The sequence below is a fragment of the Mauremys mutica genome, chromosome 4 (genome assembly GCF_020497125.1).
Source record: "Mauremys mutica isolate MM-2020 ecotype Southern chromosome 4, ASM2049712v1, whole genome shotgun sequence".
Lineage (NCBI taxonomy): Eukaryota > Metazoa > Chordata > Testudines > Geoemydidae > Mauremys > Mauremys mutica.
This window is the reverse complement of record NC_059075.1, coordinates 104,301,349-104,325,684: the sequence shown is the minus strand read 5'-3', so window position 1 is coordinate 104,325,684 and position 24,336 is coordinate 104,301,349. Positions and strand designations below refer to the sequence as shown.

At 40.4% G+C, this 24,336-nt stretch overlaps 1 protein-coding gene across 4 annotated transcripts in view; it reads left to right on the top strand.

The window, feature by feature from the left end:
• Positions 1-24,336, top strand: part of USH1C (USH1 protein network component harmonin) — a 123,481-nt gene that overhangs the window by 32,289 nt on the left and 66,856 nt on the right. For all 4 annotated transcript variants that reach the window (XM_045012324.1, XM_045012323.1, XM_045012322.1 and 1 more), the window contains exons 5-11: positions 14,072-14,180; positions 14,296-14,320; positions 15,138-15,195; positions 16,428-16,531; positions 18,465-18,549; positions 18,734-18,793; positions 19,579-19,635. In XM_045012324.1, coding sequence (XP_044868259.1) covers positions 14,072-14,180; positions 14,296-14,320; positions 15,138-15,195; positions 16,428-16,531; positions 18,465-18,549; positions 18,734-18,793; positions 19,579-19,635 — 498 coding nt within the window. The remainder of the gene's footprint in view (positions 1-14,071; positions 14,181-14,295; positions 14,321-15,137; positions 15,196-16,427; positions 16,532-18,464; positions 18,550-18,733; positions 18,794-19,578; positions 19,636-24,336) is intronic.

Genomic DNA, 24,336 nt, shown 5'->3' with positions numbered 1-24,336 from the left:
AACCCCCTTGGGACCTGCCAACTGATGTGCCAAGGCTACTTCTGCCCCTGCTTTCCTGCCCTGGCAGCTTAGGACTCCAGCACCCTGTCTTGCTGAGCCAGACACACCAATTTGCTCCAACACAGACCCAGGGCCTGAAACAAATGCCCCAAAGCTGCAGACTTAACTGAAAGCAACTTACAGAAGTGTTCCTGTCTTTAACACTCAGATGCCCAACTCCCAATGGGGTCTAAACCCCAAATACATCCGTTTTACCCTGTATAAAGCTTATACAGGGTAAACTCATAAATTGTTCGCCCTCTATAACACTGATAGAGAGAGATGCACAGCTGTTTGCCCCCCCACCCCAGGTATTAATACATATTCTGGGTTAATTAATAAGTAAAAAGTGATTTTATTAAATACAGAAAGTAGGGTTTAAGTGGTTCCAAGTAGTAACAGACAGAACAAAATGAATTACCAAGTAAAATAAAATAGAACACACAAGTCTGAGTCTAATACAGTAAGACAACTGAGCACAGATAAAAACCTCACCAGTTCCAGTAAGTTTCCTTTTACAGACTAGTCTTCTTCTAGTCAGGGTCCAGCAATTACGCACACCCCCTGTAGTTACTGTCCTTTGTTCCAGTCTCTTTCAGGTATCCTTGGGGGTGGAGAGGCTCTTTAGCCAGCTGAAGACCAAATGGAGGGGTCTCCCAGGGGTTTAAATAGACATTCTCTTATGAGTGGAGACCCCCTCTTCTCTCCTATGCACAGTCCAGCTCCAAGATGGAGTTTTGGAGTCACATGGGCAAGTCACATGTCCATGCATGACTGAGTTTCTTACCTGCCAAACCACATTCCTGGGAAGGCTCCGATGTGGATTGGCATCTTCAAGTTCATTGTTGGCCTAAGTAGTTCTTGATGGGGCACTTAATTTGCACACCCCTTTCTCAAGAAGCTGACCAAGTGCTTTACTAAGGCTATCAAGCAAGTATATAGCTGATATTCCTAACTTCAAGTACAAAAATGATACATGCAAAGAAATAGGATTAATAGACTCAGTAGATCATAACATTTACATAGATATGTTACATGACATATGTAGCAAAAAAACATATTCTGGTTATGTCATATATACATTCATAAGCATATTTCCATAAAGCCTTATGGGGCACACCATCACAAATACCAAATGAAGAGTAGAAAAATGTGCATCATTTCTTGTTCCTCCTCCTTGTTCACACACACATCTTAACTGGGTGAAAAAGAGAAAATTATGAATGAAAATGTCTATCAAGCCATATGCTGGACCTCTCTTTATCAGAAATAAGAATGCTTAAACTATCTAACTGGAGGGGAGTGCAGTAAGGGTTGATGTTTGTGAGTAGGATGATTTATTTTGTCTGGCTAATTTTGATTATGTGGGGAATAAGTTGCTGGACATGCTGGCTTCTATGGATTGTATTTAATATTTTCCCAAAATGCATCAGATTAGGTACTTCTTAATTTTATGTTTAAATTGAATAAAATAAAAAGTGCACCTTCTTACTATCCCCTTCCGCTCCTGAAGATTCATGTGCATCACAGGCTAAGTAGTCACAATTGGCCTGCCCAATTCAGGTAACTCACCCAGACTTTTGTTTAAATCTTAAAAAAAAAAAAAAAAATGTTCATGTGTACATATATAGCCATCTACTAAATCAGAGTCACTGTTAGATTAGTCCCATCTACTGATACAGAGAAAGTGATTCTGCACCAAGATCTTAATTTTGTAGCTCTCCTTCATGCCAGGTGTCAAAGGAAAATTCACCAAGAGATACAAGCCTGAGGCACACTTCTTGTGGACTGTGGTCAATCAACAACTCCCTTCTCCATCAGGAATTTGCTAGGAGAGAAACACCAGACGCAGATCTTAATGTATCATTCAGGAGCTAGCTGTATGAGCTGTTCTAGACATTTGGAAAGGGGAGCATGGACAGCTGATGCATTCTCAACCTGGGTTCAGTTCATTAGAGGTGTTCTCTTCATTCATTGCAAGAACAGGGAAAGCAAGACAGAGGACAGTCACATCTGGAAGATAATAATGTGATTGAACAGTAATGAACTTAATGGCAACTGTATAAGCTGTCGCACTAGAACATTCATATAGTACTACTAATCATCTGTCTCCTATTCACCAGTTGTCTCAAACCAATGCCAATCATTTGATGCAGTCTAGGTAAGGTTATTTTCAGTCAACCTTGATTCAGAAATGCACTCAGATGCTGTGCTCTTGGAAGATCGAAGCTTGTTAAGGCAACCCATTCATTCTTCTTGGTGAAAGTACAAGTGGGAAGGGCAGCGAGAGCTTCACTTCATATTCAATTGCCATAGTATTTCACATTGATTCATTGTCTCTTGTGAGTCTTCACAGGAGCTCTGAGCCAGGGACACACTAATTCAGAACTCCATTTGTGTTTCTCAGACAAAGGCAAAGTGTGAATAATAAAAAAAAATAAATCCCTGAATATGTTACTGTGAATGTGTTAGACTTTGATTATCAGGGCCGGCTCCAGACCCCAGTGCGCCAAGCGCACGCTTGGGGCGGCGTCCCGCGGAAGGGCGGCAGGCGGCGCCGGTGGACTTCCTGCAGAAGTGCCTGCGGAGGGGCCGCTGGTCCCGTGGCTCTGGTGGAGCATCCGCAGGCATGCCTGCAGGAGGTCCACCGGCGCCGCGGGACCGGCGACCGGCAGAGCACCCCCCACGGCATGCCGCCCTGCTTGGGGCGGCGGAAATCCTAGATCCGCCCCTGTTGATTATATGTATTAATATGAACAGATGGTGTTTTGCTGCTAATCTAACTGTCTGGCTTGGGTTTGTTGATATTATGTGGTAAGGATCAGCTTAAGGTGCCTCCATAATAGGCGGCACTAGACACTTTCTGAAACCAAGTGAATAAGGAGAATTGACAGGCTGTTCATTGTTCTAAATTGCTGTCTCATGGCAAAGCCAACTGCTTCTGAAATTTCACCCATCTGCATTATTTAGCTAAATCTCTACACTTTTTTATTCCAAAAATGCAGTCTGAGAAAAGGTTTAATGATCTTTTATCATAAAATCAGTTTTAGCCCGTTGTTTTTTTTATCCTAATTCATTTCTCATGATGATTATTCCTTGAAGTGGTTTCTGCCTTTCTAAATGTTTGTATAGTCAAGGAATTTGACTGAAATATTTGAAGTTTTGACCTTTTTACTATGACTTCATGATTTTTCTGAATGAAGAGCAATTATCCTTTTCATGTTTTATTGTTTCTTCTCTGTTTTGTGCTGCTTTCTCAGATACTCATATCTATGAGGATTCTCTTGAAAAGAAAGGGTTTGAGATTAGTATGAATAATGAAAGGGGAAAAAATATACAAAAACAGACATTTGAAACAGTCAAAACGACTATCTTATTTTAATCATGATGCAAGTTCTCTTTCTTGAAATGTAAAGGCAAAATAAAGGTATTATCTAACTTAATGCTGTTACAGCCTTTATTAAGAATTTTTCTACTATGCATTGGTTGTGTTGACAAATACATAGAATGCACTATATAGCCTAATTCTCCATTGATTTGCACCTTGAAAGAACACTGTCACTCCATTTTACACACAGAGCACTCTCACTTTGCAAGATGTAAGGTAATGGAGAAGGAAACTGATTGAAAACTGAAAACCTGGCCAGATATTACTTATTTAATGAGAGATGCTACATGCTGTGTGTTTGTAATAATTGGGCTCAATGGGACAAAAAAACATGGTGGTATCAGTCTTAATTCTGAACTTCCTTGGTTTTGTAAGTTTAAGTCAGGGCTTTAGTATTACTACTAGAATGGCAAGAGCCATTTTGAGACAACCTAGAAGGAACTATTGTTTTTGGATTCACCTGAGTGTGACTTAACCCCAGAAAGAAGTAGGCTAACCCTTCAGTATCCTGAAACTGTGCTAATGATCTCAAACATGTAAGGATTCAAAATAGATTGGAAGGAAGTTGAATTAAAACAAAAGAAAATAGCAAACTAACATAACGACACAAAGTAAAGGAATGCTGAAATGAGGGCATCTTCCCAGCGTTCAACATATGTTCACCCTTTCAAAAAAGCATTTAAATAGTTCCTCTTTATGTGTCCTCTCTGTGTGCAGACATGACTTCCACTAACGTTAAGAATACTGTCCATGTTTTGACAGGATGCTATTCATAGATTTTTAAGGTCAGAAGGGACCAATATCATGGTTTGGTCTGACCTTTTGAATAGCACAGGCTATAGGAATTTACCCATCACTCCTGCACTGAGCCACATATCTTGTGGAGGAACTAGTGCATATCTTTTAAAAAATACATCCAATCTTGATTTGAAGCCTTTAATTCATGAAACAAACAAAGCACAGCAATGGTTTGGCCATTCCCGCTTTTTCCAGGCCATAACGACTACCCTGGAGTAAGGCCACTATATGCCTATGCATCTCCTAACACAGCATTAGATTTCACTGGAGCAGATTATCTAACTAATAATGTACATTAGAACTGCTAGTTACAATCTATTAAAGAGATTGCTTACACCAATGCTGAAATTGAGCCAATTGACTGAAAAGTTTTTAATATGTTAACTAATAACTGGTTAAATATGTACAATAATCAGGAGGTGCTAAAATATGGATCCTGAAGCATATCTTTCAGGGCCGTTACCTTAAACTCAGTGAAAAGGCCTGCATTATTGTTTTTTGTTTTGTTTTAAGACCATGAATCAATTAAAATGAGGTCTTGTTGACTCGGGATTTGTAATGGGATAATGAAGACTTTAATCTCTAGGTCACTGATCTTGATTTGACTGGTGACTGAAAATTGTTACAGTCAGATGGTGGTTTTGTGGTCTATGTGAAAAAGAGTTGGTGATTCTGATTCCAGTTTGAAGCCTCTATGTCAGGGGTTTTCAATTGGGGGTCATGACTCCTCAGGGGGTCACAAGCTGTCAGCTCCATGGGGCTGTCAGCCTTCAGCATGGCCATATGTGGGGGCTGACAGCTTCAAGCCCCGGTTAAATTAAAATTAAATTAAAACCCCCGTTTTTAATTTATAAGGAGGGTCACACTCAGAGGCTTGCTGTGTGAAAGGAGTCATCAGTACAAAAAGTTTGAGAATCACTGCTCTAGGTCATGAAAACCATCATCAAAATTGGGAATGCAGAGCTTTGTTTACAATCTGGTCAGAGATGCCAAGGGCAGAATATGCATGGAAAGTGAACGATTTTCACCCTTACAATTGGTCCTTGTAAATCAGGGTTGAAACACACGAAGATCAGGTTATCCCTCTTCTTGAGTTAAGCACAACAGAGGGCTCAAGGAGAAGTGACTTTACATCACCTCTGCACCTCTACTGGTCTCGGAGCAGCTAGGGCCATTTTGGCCCCTAATGCAGATTGAAGTAGCCTGAAGGTTGCCCTAATTTGGCCAGTCCAGCAGCCAGGAATAGCCAGAACATAGGGAGTCCCCAGCTACTGCCCTACATCCCCTCCCTTAGGAACACCCCCAATATTGTGCATTGTGTGAAGAGGCTGAGGATCTGAAAATGCAACTGGAGACAAGGAGGACCCTTTCTCCTAGCTACCTTTACCAGGGATGGTAGCTAAATAGGAGGAAAATAAACTAGTGTGGCCCTTGGGGATTTGATGCACCAGTAGAATTGGAGCTGCAAAGCCAGAAGTGGCAGGGGACTGATGAAAGCAGCACGTCAGACAACATGTCCAGGAAAGCAAGAGTAGAAAAAGATTAAGTGGCTGGTCAGTGTGTCCAGCAGAGAAGGAAACCTAATAACAAGGATGTACAGTAGGAGAGGAAAAACAGGCAAGTGTGTAGAATGTTCAGAAGAGAAGAGGAAAAGGAGACCAGGCAGCATAGAAGTGAGTGCAGAGGAAGACAGAGGAGCAGAACAAACAGGAAGGGGAGATAGTGTGATTAACTTTTTCCCAAAACAGATATTAGTTATACCAATACAAAACCTGCATGTAAACCACGTGTCCCATTAAAAACAGCTAAAAATGCATGCTTCCCTTTCCTTTTAATGCAGTGGTTCCCAAACTTGGTTCACGGCTCATTGAAGGCAAGCCCCTGGCAGGCCACATGACGCTTTGTTTACCTGGAGCGTCTGCAGGTACGTCTGCTTGCAGCTCCCAGTGGTCGCAGTTCACCGTTCCCAGCCAATGGGAGCTGCAGGAAGCAGCGTGGGCCGGGCCACCGCTTCCTGAAGTTCCCATTGGCCGGGAATGGTGAACCGTGGCCACTGGGAGCTGCGAGCAGACGTACCTGCAGACGCTCAGGTAAACAAAGCATCTCGGCTTAACCAGAACGAGCCGTGAACCAAGTTTGGGAATCCCTATTTTAATGTAAGCAACTGTGAAAAGGAGAGAAGGTGACCCACATGATCTCAAACAGGAAAGGAGGTGAGCTCTCAGACAATTCCTTTATTATTGGAGCTGGTCGAAATTTTTCATTTTAAATTTGTTGTAAGCAAACAATGGCTATGGGACAGGGTGACCTGCCTCTTTAAGAACCAGGAGGCCTTGGACTAATCAGCCCTTGGAGTGCCATAATTAGCAGCCTCTGAACTTAAGGGGCAGGACTAATTGGGGTCAGGTGACAGTGTGAATAACACCAGGGCCTCATGAAAGGGTAGAGAACTCAGTTTCTGGGAAGTACCACAGGGAGAAAATTGGGTCCTGTAATAGGGTCGGAAAGTCTCCTGTCGGTCAATGGCCTATCCCAGAGTAGGGAGACTTAAAAAGCCCAGAGGGGCAACTGAGAAAAAAACCCAAGTGGGATGGAAGTACCTTTTCTTTGGATTTTTGTTACCCTGGAAAGGGCCTGAACTCTGAGAGTGACCCAGCCAGAGGGCTGAGCCACATGAATTTCTGGGAGAGACAGAAAACCTATGTGAGGAGAAACAGGTAGAGAGCACCTGCTGTGCTCATCCAGCAGGGGACAGTGCAAGGCAAGCATACTCTGTGACAGGCTGTTTCATCAAAGTGGAAACTTCTGTAAGAAATGTTGCATTTTGATGGGATTTTTCAAGTTTTCATTTAAAAAAGGAACTTTTTGTTTTCACATTTTAGTTCATATTTTAACAATTTTCATATTTTAATTGCTGAAAACTGACATATTTGGGGCTTTCAGCTGCCAAAAACCAAGGTGTGACAGGATGGACTGCCCCTTTTGGGCCCAGGAGACTTGGGGCCAGCTAGACCCATTTGGTTAGCCGTGCCCTGCCACACCTGGACAAGGTGTGGGACTCAAGCAGTAGGATGGTGACTGCGGAGGTGTGCAGGCTGACTGCTCCTTCCTGAGGGCTCGAGTCTTCTGTGACAGGCTGGCTGAGGAGATCCACAGAGTTTCTCCACTGGAAGAGGTGAAGGAAAGCAGGTGTGGCTGTTAGGTCTCTTATGGCAAGGGTCTGAAGAAAGAGCCTGAGTGAGCCTGGGACCAAAGGCCAGTGAAAAGGCTAGGATTTGCCTGAGAATATGGAGGACACCCAGAACTGAGGAGGGAACAAAGAGGACTTTTCAGAGATTTTAGTGAGAAGGCTCTTAGAGGAACCTTGGAGGCAAAGCGAAGAAGGAGAGGAAGAAGTGTTTACAGGCCTGAGTGTGGGACTAAATGTGACTTAGACAAAGGGCACACTCACCAAAACAGCCCGGAAGGCATGGGTGATTGGGTAGAGTCATGGAAATCCAAGGGGAAACTGAGGCAAAGCTGTTGCAATGCTCCACTGCATTGCAAGGGAGCACTCTGTGACAGAAAGTTGTGTAACACAAGGTTTTCAGTTTTAAAATGACAAAAATTGATGTTTTTGTTGGAACAAAAAGCAGCTATTAGAGCTATCTACTAGGATATGTTTCACCCCATGAAAAAATCTTAGAATCCCTGCTTCGGTTATTTTTTAGCATGATGCAGCAGCACACTGGCGAAATAGTGAAAGCAAATCTTCTGTGTTTCAGATAATATGCAACTTAGATGTGGCTTAAGCGTATTTTAAAAATATACAGCTGAGAGCTGAGCTCTGCATGTGATAGGTACGATAGGAGTTATACAGCTGTGTCATATTGATTAAAGAGAGGGATTTAGGTCTTTGAAAGAATTATCAGGGCACAATTACTGGATAAATTTCTAATTATCCAAAGTTAGGTATGAACTCATGTTGTATATAACAACTGTAATGTAAGCCTGTATGATTGCTAATATTATCAATACGTTTGCACTCAGGACTACACAGAATATGAAAAATGCTCTCTAGAACCAAAATAAAAATTATTTTTCCTTTATCTTATTCTGCTTGATCTGGCAGAGTTCTGCCTCTGGTGCTTTTGACTCTCAGGCCTCACTCATACTTGCACGAAAATAACAAAAGGGGTGAATTAAAATCAGTTTAGTTATTTTGGTACAAGTCTGTGCGGGTAGCGATCGATCTATCGGGGATCAATATATCGCGTCTCGTCTAGACGTGATATATCGATCCCCGAATACGCTCCCATCGACTCCATAAGTCCACCAGGGCGATTGGCGGAAGTGGAGTCGACGGGGGAGCCGCAGCCGTCGATCCCGCGCCATGAGGATGGGAGGTAAGTCGAAATAAGATAAGTCAACTTCAGCTATGCTATTCCTGTAGCTGAAGTTGCATATCTTACATCGACACCCCGCCCCCGCACCCTGGAAGACCAGGCCGAAGAGGAGAATAAGCTATACCAGCATAAGGTACCTTTATGCCAGTATAACTATGTTAGTTTAAACATAAATCACGCCCCTAATTGACATGAGTTATACTAGTGCAAAAATTCTGTTTAACCCAGACCTAACTGAAATCGGCTCTGCAGAACTGAGATTTTTTCAATGTGGCATTGCACTCCATCACACTAGGTTCATCCTTTCTCTGAATACACTGGATTTCTATGAACTACAGTTTTCTGCAACTTGCAAGGCTCACAAGCCTGTGAGGATATTTTGTGTAGCACTAGGCTTGAAATTATTTTATTTTGGATTGATTTATCTTGAGTCTCACCAAGGCTCCATTTAACCCAATGGGAAATAACTTATTCTAAATGGAAATTGTTTATTTTGTACAGATTATACATGGGATAAACACAAAAGTGCAAAGAGATTAAAATTCCATGTTGATGGTTAAATAGTTACACACTGAGGCCTGGACCTATAAAAAATAGTCATGGGAGGCAGGACTGATATGAGTGAAAACCTTGCAAAGATTCTATTACTGAGTTTTCCTAGAGTCATTCCATTGGGGGGCGGGAATCACTCACCTATCCCACCTGCCTAAAACAAGCAGTGGTTCCCTGCAGATTCCTTAGACCCTTCCCAAAGGATCTGCATGGACTCTGGAGGATCTGCACAAGTCCAGCTCCCTTTGCACAGAAGCCCTGTGCCTTCACACCATCTCTGAGCCCTCCTGCTGCGCTTCCCAGCAGCTCCATTGCAGTCATGCTGCCAGAACTAATAGAAGCCACTGCTACCCCAAAAGCCTCCTTTATTTTCCAGAGTGAAGGAGACCACATGAGTTAATGCCACTTCAAATGTATCTCTTAGGCTTTAAGGAGGATAATGATCATCACTCCCTGGCCCATTCCTCTATAGCTTTTGCATCTGTGGTGAGCAATGGTGCCACAGAGCATCTGCCATGTATGCTAAGCTGCCATGTACACCTCCACAACTCTAGTGTGGGTCAGATTATTTAAGAACAGGTCAAGTAGACAGTAGTGGGAACCATGTAGTGAGTAGTCCTGCAAAAATTTAGGTGATCAGACTGGAGGCTCCACCTATTTTAATTTTTTTTGACAGCAAATGGGATTTCCAAAGCGCTGTGTGCTGACCTAGCTCTGTTCCTATTAAAGCCCATAGGAAAACTCCCACTGACTTCAGTGAAAGCATCATTAAGCCAGTTCTGATCCTTTTGAAAACTCTACCCCATATCTTCCCCTGGATGATGATTTTGTTTGCCCAGTAGGTGGAGCAAACACATCAGTTAATAATTGTGAACGGACAGGATTTGTTCCATTCTGTGTGTGAAAACATCTTTATTTCCCTCAGGAATCCTATACTTTTATGCGTATCATCCAATCAGTGTTTTTAAAAAAACAATAATGAGACGATTGAGGTAATTACACTCAAGCTATCAGTGTATGCTATTGTTATTGTACAGTGTCATAGGTATGCATGGCACTTTACAGGCAAAATAAAATGTTATTTGCCCCCATAGGAAGACATGATAAAGTGACACAAGGAGTCCCATTAATGAAAACAAGTGAGCATGTCCTCACCCATGACTCAGGGGCGGCTCTCCGTTTTTTGCCGCCTCAAGCACAGCAGTCAGGCGGCCTTCGGTGGCCCACGTGCGGGCGGTCCGCTGGTCACACAGATTCGGCGGTGTATCTGCGGGTGATCTGCCGGTCCCGCGCCTTCGGCGTACCTGCCGCCAAAGGCTGCCTGACTGCCGCCCTCACAGCGATCAGCAGGCTGCCCTCCGCGGCTTGCCACCCCAGGCACGTGCTTGCTGCGCTGGTGCCTGGAACCACCCCTGACTGCACTAGAGGAAGGGTTGCACCGTTAAGTCTTTATAGCCATATCAGACCAGAGTTTCAACATGAGTAAGCATGGCAGTAGTACCTTACTCTAGTCCCAGTGAAATCAGGAATAATTCTCAGTATGAGTAAAAGTGGTAGAATCTGTCCCATTGAATAGAATGACATGTATTATTTTAAAAAAAAAAAAACCTCCCTACATTAAAAAGAAAGCTAAGGGTGTAAAGTCAAGCTTTCAAAAGTTAGGAAATGCCAGCGTTAAGGTTGCCTGTGGAACTTTAATGTGGCCTCCTCATGTATGTGCATTATGATACAATCTTTATTTACAGGATTGCATAGTATTTTTTCCACAGGATCCTTCCCTCATTCACTGTGCAAGACGGATGATGCTCCTCCCACCCCTCACTCCTGTCTGTCTTCCTGACCTGTAAACTCCTTATATTTCTGTACTGCAGACAGGCTGCTGCCTTCTCCACCCTGCCTGGGCATCAGCTGAAGAAGCACTTAAAATTGCCCTCAGTTCCAGGGCCTGGCACCAGTGCAGCCTCAGGCAGCTGGGAAGAACAATTCCAGGCAAAGTCCTGCTTAGTCTCTGCAGCCCTGTGATGGAGCATGTCTGGTACAGATAGAATCAGGGTGACAAACCTCAACTAAGCATCTGGGCAACACCCCTGTTCCATCGCCAAAGTTCAATACCTGCTCCAAGTCATAGGTGTGCAAGAGCCTCTAAAATGAAACAGTTGTATGTCTGTTTTAAACATTGACGAAATAACATATTTTCCCCTAATTTTGTTCTCTGAACCAGCTGAGCCATTTTTACTGAAGCTTTAAAAAAAAAAAAAAATCAGCCTCAGGTAGACACCTGGCATGGAAAATTTCAGCTCAAGCAGTTGCTGTTTGTCAAAGTTACATGCAACTGAAAATAGGATCTTAAAATGGAAGGTGTGAAGCAAACTTATAGGTGATGCTACAAACAATATCCATATGTGAATGTCTTTTCTGTAAAATGCCACACAAAGTTTTGATGGTAAGAGCACCGTCTTGCTCCATTGAAGTCAATGGCAAAATTTCCATTGACTTCAATAGCGCATTTTATATAAATGTTCATTATCAACAGTAATACAAATTAGAGCAGTTTGTGGGGACAGCCATGGAAGATGAAACAAGAAATAGACCCAAGGAATTTAGTTGTGTAGCTTGTAGAGATCAGGCAAAATACATTGGAAGTAGGGAGTAATGTTTGTAGTTTGTTGTGAAAGAATTTCTTGATGGTCACTTGCATGCCCTCCTATACTGAGGACTAGTTTGTAGTTGCCTAAGGGGAGAGTGTTAATGGGAGCATGGGTAGAAATGGTACTGGAATCAAGCAGAGGAAAATTCTTTATGCCCCATTATGGTTGATGTTAGCCATATCAGACAAGAGTTTCAACATGAATAAGCATGGAGAAACGCATGTTTGGATGCATGAGCAAGGAAGGCAAAGAATTGTGCAGGACTCTTTCTGCAGGATCTGGAGATTTGAGAACCAAAAAAAGTGGGTGGTGATCCAGGAAAGTGAAGACTAGATGAAGGATGCACTGAAATTTGAAATAGTACAGTACATAATAGCCACAATACAGACAAGGGAATTTGATGACTGCTTAAATTCAGAAAAGAGGTGGATGCGACACAGTAGCAACTGATCATTTTCACATAGTTCTGCATTAGTGATGCTGAATATTTTTCAACGTAATGGTTTTCTGTTGGAAAATGCTGTTTAACTGGAACTAGAACTTTTTGTGGGGACATGTTGATTCAGATCAAAATTTGGTTTTGAAAAAAATTTCAAAAGAAGTTTTCCGATAAGGTCAAAATGTTCTGTTTTGACCTTATTAGAACAAGACATTTTGACTTATTTATTCTAAACAACTTTATTTTAAAATTTATTTTATTATATTATAAAATTCTTATATATTACATTATAATATAAAAAGTTGAAATCAGAACAAAACATTTTTAATTTTGTGAGAACAAACTGTTTCAACTGATCCAAAACAAACAGAAAGCCTTTGAGGAGGTCCCTCACCAAAGGCTCTTAAGCAAATAAAGCTGTCATGGGATAAGAGGGAAGGTCCTCTAATGGATTGTTAACTGGTTAAAAGATAGGAAACAAAGGGTAGGAATAAATGGTCAGCTTTCAAAATGGAGAGAGGTAAATAGTGGTGTCCCCAAGGGGTCTGTACTGGGACCAGTTCTATTCAACATATTCATAAATGATCTGGAAAAAGGGGTAAACAGTGAGGTTGCAATTTGCAGATGGTACAAAACTCTCAAGATAGTTAAGTCCCAGGCAGACTGCGAAGAGCTACAAAAGGATCTCTCAAAACTGGGAGACTGGGCAACAAAATGGCAGATGAAATTCAATGTTGATAAATGCAAAGTAATGCACATTGGAAAACATAATCCCAACTATACATATAAAATGATGGGGTCTAGATTAGCTGTTACCACTCAAGAAAGAGATCGTGGAGTGATTGTGGATAGTTCTCTGAAAACATCCTCTCAATGTGAAGTGGCAGTCAAAAAAGCAAACAGAATGTTGGGAATCATTAAGAAAGAGATAGATAATAAGACAGAAAATATCAGATTGCCTCTATATAAGTCCATGGTATGCCCACATCTTGAATACTGCGTGCAGATATGGTAACCCCATCTCAAAAAAAGATGTATTGGAATTGGAAAAGGTTCAGAAAAGGGCAACAAAAATGACTAGGGGTATGGAATGGCTCCCATATGAGGAGAGATTAATATGACTGGAACTGTTCAGCTTGGAAAAGCAATAACTAAGGGGGGTATGATAGAGGTCTATAAAATCATGACTGGTGTGAAGAAAGTAAATAAGGAAGTGTTATTTACTCCTCCTCATAACACAAGAACTAGGGGTCACCAAATGAAATTAATAGGTGGCAGGTTTAAAACAAACAAAAGGAAGTATTTTTTCACACATCTCGCAGTCAACCTGTGGAACTCCTTGCCAGAATATGTTGTGAAGGCCGACACTATAACAGGGTAAAAAACTAGATAAGTTAATGGAGGATAGGGTCCATCAATGGCTATTAGCTAGGATGGACAGGGATGGTGTTCGTAGCCTTTGTTTGCCAGAAGCTGGGAATGGGTGACAAGGGATGGATCACTTGATGATTAACTGTTCTGTTCATTCCCTCTGGGCACCTGACATTGGCCACTGTCAGAAGTCAGGATACTGGGCTAGGTAGACCTTTGGTCTGACCTAGTATGGCTGTTCTTATGTTAAATCTCACTCTGTACTTTACTTGAGATTCTAGAGGTCTTCAAGGTATTCTGCTATCTATCCAAAACGGTGCTTGTTCCAGTCACATGACCTCTGCATCAAAGAGATTGTCAGTTTATACAAGTTGCTTAGAGACTTTTCTACACTGATTCCTTTTTTAAACAAATCATATAACAGATTTTCCTTCTATTTCTTATTTCTAAGATTGGAGATGAGATAGTTCGGATAAATGGATACTCCATCTCTTCATGCACTCATGAGGAAGTAATAAATCTCATCCGCACAAAGAAAATAGTGTCCATAAAAGTAAGACGTAAGTAATGCAAAATTCACATGAGTTGCTACAATTCCCACACTGACAGAGAGAATGTCATGTAGCTAATTCATAATCTGCAGGAAGATTTACCTGACATATTTTTCTCTTGCAGATGTCGGCATGATACCTGTCAAAAGGTAAACACACTCAGTCCCTTTCCTAAATTCATATACAACATACAAATTAGATTCTTCATTTCCTCTGCAATCTCCTATCTACCATTGATACTCTAGAAAGTTGATAATGGCCAACTTTATCATTGATTAAAATGATACACCTTGGCTGATTTGGCAGGGTACTGCCTCATTTGATGGATCTGATTCCCTGTCTTAAATAAGCAAGCTTATCTTTCTGCATTATCAGTGGAATCAGTCTGGAACTCGGACAAATTCATCACCAAATTCACTTAGCAGAATGCTCCAAAGTTCTTGCATCTTCCTAACTTTCAGAGTTGTTTTTTAGAAGCAGCCTCTGACTAAAGCTGGCTGAAGTTTTGAAAATCATGATTGGTCTATGATGACTTTTGTTGAAAAATTGAATTTCAATGGTGGTGGTGGGGAAATAACTGAAATGTTCTGATAAAAAAAATCTTTTAGATTTTTGAGGGATGTTTTGACTAGCTGTATAAACTGGTTGAGATTTTTTGACTTTTGAAAAAAGTTTCCAAAAACCAGAAATTTTTCAAAAAGTTTGCTAAATTATATACAGGTTTGTTTTGGTTTTTTTACCAGCTCTACCTCCACCTTTACTGATGTAAATTATTGCGTGTTTACCTGTTGCCCTTTAGACATCTAAGTACTTGATTACAAAATCAATATAATTCTTTATCAATAGTACCTACATTTATGTGTGGATGAAAAATACAAGGCTGGATTGAAGCCACATTCAATATACTGATCATTTTTAAACTATTTTCCTCATCATATTTAACCATTTTGGTTTTTTTACTTCTAGCTCTCCAGATGAGCCTCTTAAGTGGCAATTTGTGGATCAGTTTGTGTCAGATTCTGGGGTAAGACACCTAATATCTTATTTTAGTAATATGCCCTCTGGGAACACTTAGCGATATTTAATTCGCTCCTCCCCCACCCCGTACTTAACTTTTTAGTGATTGCATTTATTTTGATGGTACAAAAACCTGTTAAGTGAAATCTGAAACAAACAGCTATTAATGTCCTACCAGTGTGTTCCTATGTGGCCTTATCCACCTCTTCCTAAAATCAATAGAAAAAGCTTCCATTAACTTCAATGGGAGTTGGATGAGGTTGATAGTTAGAAAACATAACTAAATAGCATCACCTACATTTTCAAAAGTAACTTGTGTTTTTGAGTGCCTTCGTTTTTGGGTGTCTGAACTGAGAGGGCTTTTAAAGGGGCCTGATTTTTCAGAAGGCAGATGCTCAATCTTTCTGAAAATCAGCCCCTTCAGGGGGTCTGAGCTAGAACACTCAATATCACTAACTACTCCTGGAAAATTTAGACTTTTGTATATTTTTGCTCTGATGCCCGGGTGATGAGCAGATGGTAAATAAACTGCAAACGTTTAGTAGACAAATATGAAAATGAAAAGCTCTAGAAGCAGTAATACAGAAAATGTGTGTTAGAAATGAAATGTTTCTACCAATATAAATAAAAGAATCAATAACTTCTGTTGAGTTTGGTGACTCAGCAAGCCAATGCTTTATGTTGCAAGAAGCAATTTTTAATAGATTATTTGACATACCTTAACTGTGTTATTAGAGGTTAAAATTCCTAGAGTGTGGGAGATTAATGGAAGAACAAATACGTCTATGAATGACATCCACGGGTTACAGCAGTGCTAAGAGAGCCCATGACTTGCTTTCCCTAGGTTTATATCAGGGAAGGGTCCATTAAAATAATAGGTAATGAGGGCTATCAATATATTTTAGGCAACTCTTGTCATAATATGCACAAGCTAATCATTTTTCTCTTATGCTCTTGCTTTAACTTTTTTTCTACTTTCCTCCTGAGATGTATCTTGACTGTTGTGATAATCCTCTCCGAATAGATAAAAAGTCAAATTCAGTCCTGGCACAGCTCCATTGAAGTTAATGTATTTGCTCCTCCTTACACTGGGGCTGAATTTGGACTATATAGCAATGTAAACTGTAAATATGTAGGGTGAAATCCAGACACATTGAAATCAATGGGAGTTTTACTATTGGCTTCACTGGAGCCAGGATTTCACCTGCAGTCTTTTTCCCCTTCTTTCTTTTACTATAGGAGGGAAAAGGCAGCGTTGCTGGGCTCATTTCATCTGGAGGAAGGGACAATAAAGAGAAGAAAGTCTTCATTAGTTTGATTGGTTCAAAGGGCATGGGATGCAGGTATGTAGATGAGTCCCAATTAATATGGTTTGCAAGAAACATTTGTAATTTGTGGAGTGAAAAATGCAGAACAGTCTTTGTGTAGTATCAGCAAAATATACATACAATCTAATATTTTGACAAAGGTGTGGGAATACCTTTGTACAATGTGTTATTTAAACACTTAATACTGCAGCATAAATGTCTACTTGCCAAATTCTGCACCTCCATTTAGGAGCATCTTTAAGTCAGTACAAAAGAACTACTATCTTTGTTTTAACCATGTTCAAAATGGAAAATGTGATCAGCTTATTTCATAAAAGACACCTAGAACATGGTATAGGAACTTTTTTCCTTTTAGTTACTTATAAATCAAAAGAAACGAATTATTTATTTTTATTGACAATGTATGTGTCTAAGGGTAACATTTTAAAAAGCACTTAAGTAACTTAGGAGCCTAAGTCCAAATTTCAAATGCAAATAAATCATTTAGGTGTCTAAAGGCTAAATTTTTAAAGGGTATTTAGATACCTAAATATGCAGATAGGTGCCTAGTGGAATTTTCAAAAGTGCCTGAGTGCCATTGATTTAATTTATCAGAAGGGTAGCCATGTTAGTCTGGATCTGTAAAAAGCAACAAAGAGTCTTGTGGCACCTTATAGACTAACAGACGTAGTGGAGCATAAGCTTTCATGGGTGAATACCCACTTCATCAGATGCATTTCCATCACAACTGCAACTTTAACAAACTGTGGCTGCAACTTTTGAACAAAAAAAAAAAATCACAACTTTCTTATGGCCTTAGTTATAATGTTATTCACTCTTTCCAAAGCTCTCCATCCTACTTTTGGCACCAAAATTACTCAATTGGTCTTAATTCACACTTTTTTTTTTTAAATCGACTTAAGCAAAATTAAAATAGGACACTTTTAATGGGAGTTCGGCACCTAACTGAGGCACTTTTGAAATTCCCACTAGGTCCCTATCTGCATCTAAATACCTTTAGTAAATCTGACCCTTTATTTCTTATACTTACCTTTATTCAGATGGTCTCTGTATCTTTGGTTAGCCAGCGCTGTAAGATGAAATACCATTTCTATGCAATGTGCATTCACGTTGTACCAACCAGCATTATATTTCTGTGCACTCTTCATGTTTTCATTTGTTACCCAGCCGCTGAACAACTTGAAGCAAATAATTAAGGGAATAAAGCTGGTTGCAAACTTAGAAAGATGGATAGTGCATCTGCCTGATGCAGGAAAAGCAGCAGTCAGTTAGCATACTTCAGAAATCTTTGCCATATTTGGTCTACATGTTTTCTTAGCTGCAGTTTTAGGATTTTTACCCCAGAAGTATGGGGTATAGAGGGTTTCCTGCCTGTTACTTCCCTCTTGGTGTGGTCCATAGTTCTGAAGAATATTATGTTATACATAACTGAGTGATAGTGTAGATCTCCTCAGCACCCTGAATGAACATGCAAGCAATTACTCACTCACTAACATGTTTTATATGGAATAGTTGCTCAGCTGGCGTAGATGGATTAGCTCCATTGACTTCAGTGCCAATTTACATCAGCAAAGGATCTGGCCAAAAATGTTTTTATCATAGTATTACTCTCCTATCAGCTTATTGTGATAAGTGTCATGCATAGGCATTGTGATCAACTGGAAAAACAATATTGGCTGTGACAGGATATGCTGTAATGATAATGTTAAATCCAGTGGATCACATCCTTAGCTGAGGTAAATTAACATAGTTCCATTGATTTCAGTGGAGCTATGGTGAGTTTCATCAGCTGAGGATATGGCCCAGTGTGTTTTTCAAAAATCAGTGAGAAATACAGGAAGCAAATATCAAGAAATACCTAACCCAGAAGCAGGCACTAGTTCAGCAGGTATGATGCCTTCTTTGTATTGTGTTATCCTATATCATTTGTTTTCTCTGCTTACTCCAGCATTTCCAGTGGTCCAACACAAAAACCAGGCATTTTTATCAGCAATATTAAACCAGGTTCTCTTTCTGCTGAGGTGGGGCTGGAGGTGAGTATGTTGTGCTCCAAGTGAGATGTTACAGGGTAATTTTATTTTGTAGTAATTTCATACAGTGGTCTGGGATCCATTGATTAAGTCATGTTCTGTGACCTTTTTCAGGAGAAGGGGAAAAAAGTGTAAGGATACCCATAACAAAGAAAGTCGTATGCTATGTTTTAATTATTTCTTATAGATTGGTGATCAGATTGTTGAAGTAAATGGAGTGGATTTTTCTAATGTGGACCACAAAGAGGTGGGAAAAGGAGTTTTTATTTAGCCCCATTATTATATTTATATTAAGTGTTATGTGTATGGAAAGTTCCCAGCAGTTGTGTAAATTCTGCCTTAGCTTCATCGCCAAAAGTGCTGGTGCCCAGGTGATGCCACCTAAACGGGGTTGGTCGTATATATTCAGGTTAGGATTTTCAAAAGGATTTAGGGAAGATTTAGGCACCCAACTCTCACTGATTTTCAGTAGGCCGCTTGAAAATTCCAGCCTTTATCACTTCCCAACACTCCTGTATTCACTATGCAGCTCTTTATCTGATCAAAAAGATCAAGAGATGACTTGATTATGGTGTATAAGTACCGTCATGATGAGAAAATACTGGGTACTAAAGAACTTTTTAATTTAGTGGAGAAAAGCATAACGAGCCAATGGCTTCAGGGTAAAACCAGAGAAATTAGAGTTAGGAATAAGACACAATTTTTTTACAATGGTGGTGATTAACCATTGGAACAAATTTCCCAAGGGAACTGGTGAATTCTTGATCTCCTGATGTCTTCAAATCAGGACTTGGATGCCTTTCTGGAAGATACGCTTTAGCCAAACAAGTCATTTGGCTTAATACAAGTGGAATTGGATGGAATTTTATGGCCTGTGTTGTGCATGAGGTCGGAATAGATGATCTAATAGTCCCTTCTGACCTTAAAATCTATAAAACTCTGAGTAGGAAAACTATCTTACTTCTTTCTCTTTCTTCCTTTCATATGTAACGTTTTTACACTGAAACTGACTTTTTCACTTTGTTTTTGTAGGCTGTGAGAGTGTTAAAAAGCAGTCGAACCCTAACTATCTCTGTTGTATCAGGAGCCGTAAGTAATGAACCTATAAAAGCAGAAAGCATATGAAAAAACTGTAGGCAATAATAAATAATACAATAGTCTTTGTTTCAACATAAATTCATGTTCCCTTTTTGAATGCCCTGATCCAAAGCCCATTAAAGTCAACAGGAATCTTTCCATATACTTCAATAGGCTTTGGCTTGAAGTCACTAAAAGGGCCTGATACAAAAATCAAATCCAATTTTGCCAGCAAAGAATGTAGCTAAAATGCTAACTCGAGTTAATAGCAAGACAATGGGTCAAATTCTGCACTCACTTGCACCAGTGTAAATCTACTGAAGTCAGGGAGCCAGATGCTACTCTCACACTGGTGTAGATCACAAGTAAATCCATTGAAGTCAGTGGTATAAAACTAGTGTGTGTGACCTGATGGTCCACATTTTCTAGTCTACTAAGGATGCTTTGGAATGCTTTGGTGGTATGAAGCAGCCTTTGAGCCAGCTTCATTGGTCCATGAAAGAGTCTCTCTGTCTAGGAAATCCTCTGCTGGTGCAGAATTGCAATAGTACTCCTATGTTACTTCTCTGTTCCTAGGAGAAAGCGGATGCAACCAATATCCCCTCTGCCTGGTAATCCCTGGCTGTTGGGATAGCCCTTAATGGCTATGTAGCCAATGTAAAACAGAGCAAGCCACAGGCTTTTCTATCTTATACTGAGGACCAGACCAGTGGCTTGACAGCCCCAAGATCAGGGTAGCTGAAAGCCACATTTGCACTCTCAGCTCCTGAGCTGTGCTGAGCTCTGCTTGGATGCAGACAGGAGTTGGGATAGTGCACATCTAACCATCTGTATGGTCTCAAAATTTGCTTTGCACTGCCAAGCTAGTATAGTTTGGATTCATTTTTTAATTATTTGTTTGAGAATTATTCTAAGTGTACTCTAGCAGAGTAACACTGAGACTAAGAGCCTGTTCCCATATATTTACCAATGGCCAAAACGCCTGTTGATTTAAGTGAGAGCAGGACTGAGCCTCAATAAAGTCCTAGGCCAATTAATTCCTATTGTAAATGTTAATTCCTGTGGCATTGCATCAGAAATGAATTTGGTCCTTTGTCTCAACTAATAAACATAATGTGCCACTTCTAATGTTTTGTACGATGATAGTGTGCCCTTTTAGGGCCTGATCTACTGAAGTAGGTCAGAATATTTTCATTGACGTCAATGGGATTTGAATAATTGTTTTATTGTTTAAACCCTCTTAGAGTAAACTTTAGGGCCCCATACAATAAAATACTGAAGTAACATGTGCAGATCACAGGCAGTATATGAACCTTAATATTTACTTGTTACCAGTTCTTGTATAGCTGAAATTAATAGGGGAAACAACATCTAGTATAGTATCTAAGGGCTAATGTTCATGGCATAAGCATATAAAACAATAAATAGTATTCTTTGGCTGACTAAATGCCTTTGTTAACAGCAGAAACCAGTTATTGCTGACATTCTCCATTCCCAAGAGCATTATTACCTTTGCACAGTTATACAAAAGAACATTCAACAAATCAGAGTGCCAAACTAAAATGTTTTTCTTGCCATTTGAGGATTTGAAAGGTCTGTTCTGCTGTTTTCTCAGTCTCTCTATTAATGCAGTTTTGAAGGACAGAGCACTTAGGTGAATGATGGTTTGAGGGAGGGTTCTAAAAGAGGATACTCTGAGGGCAGAGCCAAAAGGAAATGAAATGATGTGGCCAAAGACGTCAAAGGGCAGCTGTGCATGGACAGTACCCAACTGAACAAACAGATGTGCATGAAGAAATGCAAATTTTTGCAAACACAAACAGATGCAGATATTATTAACATTTGGCCCATAGCATAATAAGAATTTCACTATCACTTGTCATAAAATCATAGATTATTAGAAATTAGAGATGGTGAAAAGCTATTAGATTAGTCATCTCAATCCCCTACCAGAATAATCATTTAAACAATTAAAATGCAGGCTACTTAGGAGTGGGATAATGTGTGATGCTTTCTGGAGTATAGTTGGGTGAAATCCATCTGTTGTATAACTACTCTATGAACATAGTTCCAATACTTAGCCATTAGTATTTGGTCATGCACAGTGGGTAATAGTCTTCATCCCCTGCTTCATGCACAATGATTTTACATAAGTGACTCATGAAAGCTAAAAAGCTATTTTAGATGTACACTTCTAAACTCCCTGATGTTTTAAGCACTAGAAATATTTATGAATGACCAGAATGTACATGCCATTGGTAGGAGAACCAAATACTCCATCTACTGTATCTTAGGGTTTTATACTGGTCTCCAGCACCAATGTATCTGAGCACTTAGCACATATCTGATCACTTTTCCTCAAGAGTCTATCCATTTAAAAGTCAATGCACTTAGCCCAATGTAAATATTTGCACATCATACATTTCTAGCAGCATCTGGAAAGCATATGTGGAAATTAAAAAAAAAAATCAGCATGCAAAGACCAGCATTTTATCCCCTGGATGACTTTGGACAGCTGCTTGTTGAAGACAAGAAGTGTCATGCACACCTGGGTGTGTGTGTGGAATTTTGCCCTTAATTTCTGTTTACGTTACCTGGGGCAACAAGTATTAAATGCAGTCTTTTTGGTTTGGGAATCTATTTTGTGCGTGTGTATGTATTTATCCATTACAGCCACACGTACTATAAATACAATCTTTTAATATTAAAATACTAAAGGTTTCAGTCACTATGGAGATCCAAGTGCATAATAGATTTGTTGTTGTTTATTTGTATTGTGTCTAGGGCCGCAGTGGTAAATCTGTGTCCCTTTGTGCTAGGCACTGTACAAACACACACAAAAAAAGATGATCTCTGGCCCAAAGTATAAGACGAGACAATAGGTAGATACAATGGACAGACAAGCGGATCACAAAGTAGCAATGAGACATAACAGATCCTTATGAATGGCAGTGTTCACAGCATACTTCTCCTCTGTTATCGCTAGTTATTAATTAAATGCTATAACCAGTTACAGATGTCTGGCTTGGTTATGGTGCATAAGTTCTATTTCATCTTTCCACATATATAAGGAAGCACATAATCCTTATTTCAAACATTGGGCCAGCCAACATTCATGGGAAGTAGCCTCATCCGAAGACATGGAGATTTATACATATAAGTCACTTTTGTCCTACTAAAATATAATTGTCCACAGGCCTTGTAAACTTCATTTAAATAAACATTCCAGGCTGGATTCTCAACAGCAGACACGGGGGCTTAAGGAGCTAGTTACGTCCAGTGCTAATCAGCATCAGTAGACGCTGGAGGTGCTGGGGACCTATTCTGACTTTAATGCCATTGGCATTAGGTCCTTTCTGGAGTGGAACTCTGCTATGCCACACCTTACCCCTGCCGCTGGCATGCCCCCTCTGTCTCCTGACAGACACCCTATTCTAGGGATGAGGGGAGGCTGCCATAGGAGCTATGGTGAGTTCTCTTCTGACTGTTTCTTCTCCAGATCCATACACTTTGAGCCTGAGCGAAGTGGAGAATCCAGCCCTCCTAATTAACACACGTTTTTCATTGAAGCAATCCCAGTCACATGGTAACAGGGTTTGAGTATTCAAGAGCATCACAGTTTTAAGGCAACTGCACCTGTATTTTCTTCTGTGGTCCACCAAGGGTACTCACTTTAGGCTTCCTGCTCCTAACCATCACCTCTCCTGGGTGGAGACTCATGTCTCACTCTTTTCTGACCAAGATTTTTAAGGCTGCACAGCTCTGTGGTTTACAATGCACTATCCCCAGCAAGCCAGACTGCCTAAACAGGCCAGTACCTGTGCTTTGATTTCTCTCTTAAGGCTATAACTAGCATACTTGCCAGCAGTCACAAGTTACCATACAGAGCAAGCATAATTATTCTTAAAGTGAAAGCATTACAGAGAAGGCATATTAAAAACAGAGGTCACCCATCAGACTTATGGGGCAAAAGTAAGTCAAGTCCGTCCAACCCTTCTGCAAGGATTGGGTGGCCCTCCTGGGACAGAAGGCCCTATCTGTTTGCTGGATCAGAAAGAAGGCCCTGAATCAGTTTAAACTCAGGCTACTTATCCAAAAGTCCTTTCCTTGTCTGTTGGTGTCTGGAGAATCGACTTTGAACTAGTATAGGTGAGCCTTCCCAGGGGGCTGATTTGCCTTAATCACCACCTACTCTTTCTAGTTCCTGGAGGAGCTGTAGTAGCCCTCCCCCATGGAGTAGAACACAATCAGATGTAACCTGTTCGTTTAAAAAACAATGGACCCAAAAGGCAGTGCTTGGGGTTGCAATATGTGTCACATCTCCCCCAGAGAGGTTACATACAATCCTCATAACACATAAATTTAATACAAGGAGGTTTTGCAAGGGCATTGAAGGAAATTGCCCTATCAGTCACAAAGGGTCCCCATCAAATATCTCCATTATGTTATCTCTGCTGGTTTTTAGATGAAAGTATTCCATATGTTTTAATTGAACTGTAAATTCAAACTAGAAGAGAAGAAAGAAACAGACAAGATGATGTGACTAGCTTTGTTTCCCACTCCCGCTGCCTTTGGATCCTTATTCACTCATACTGAAATAGTGATGCTTGCACATCCACCCAGGCATAACTCCTCTGGCACTGCCTTCACACCACTTGGATGGGCAGGAATAGAAAACAGGTGTGAGAATGGATGTGTTTCTTCACACTGTGT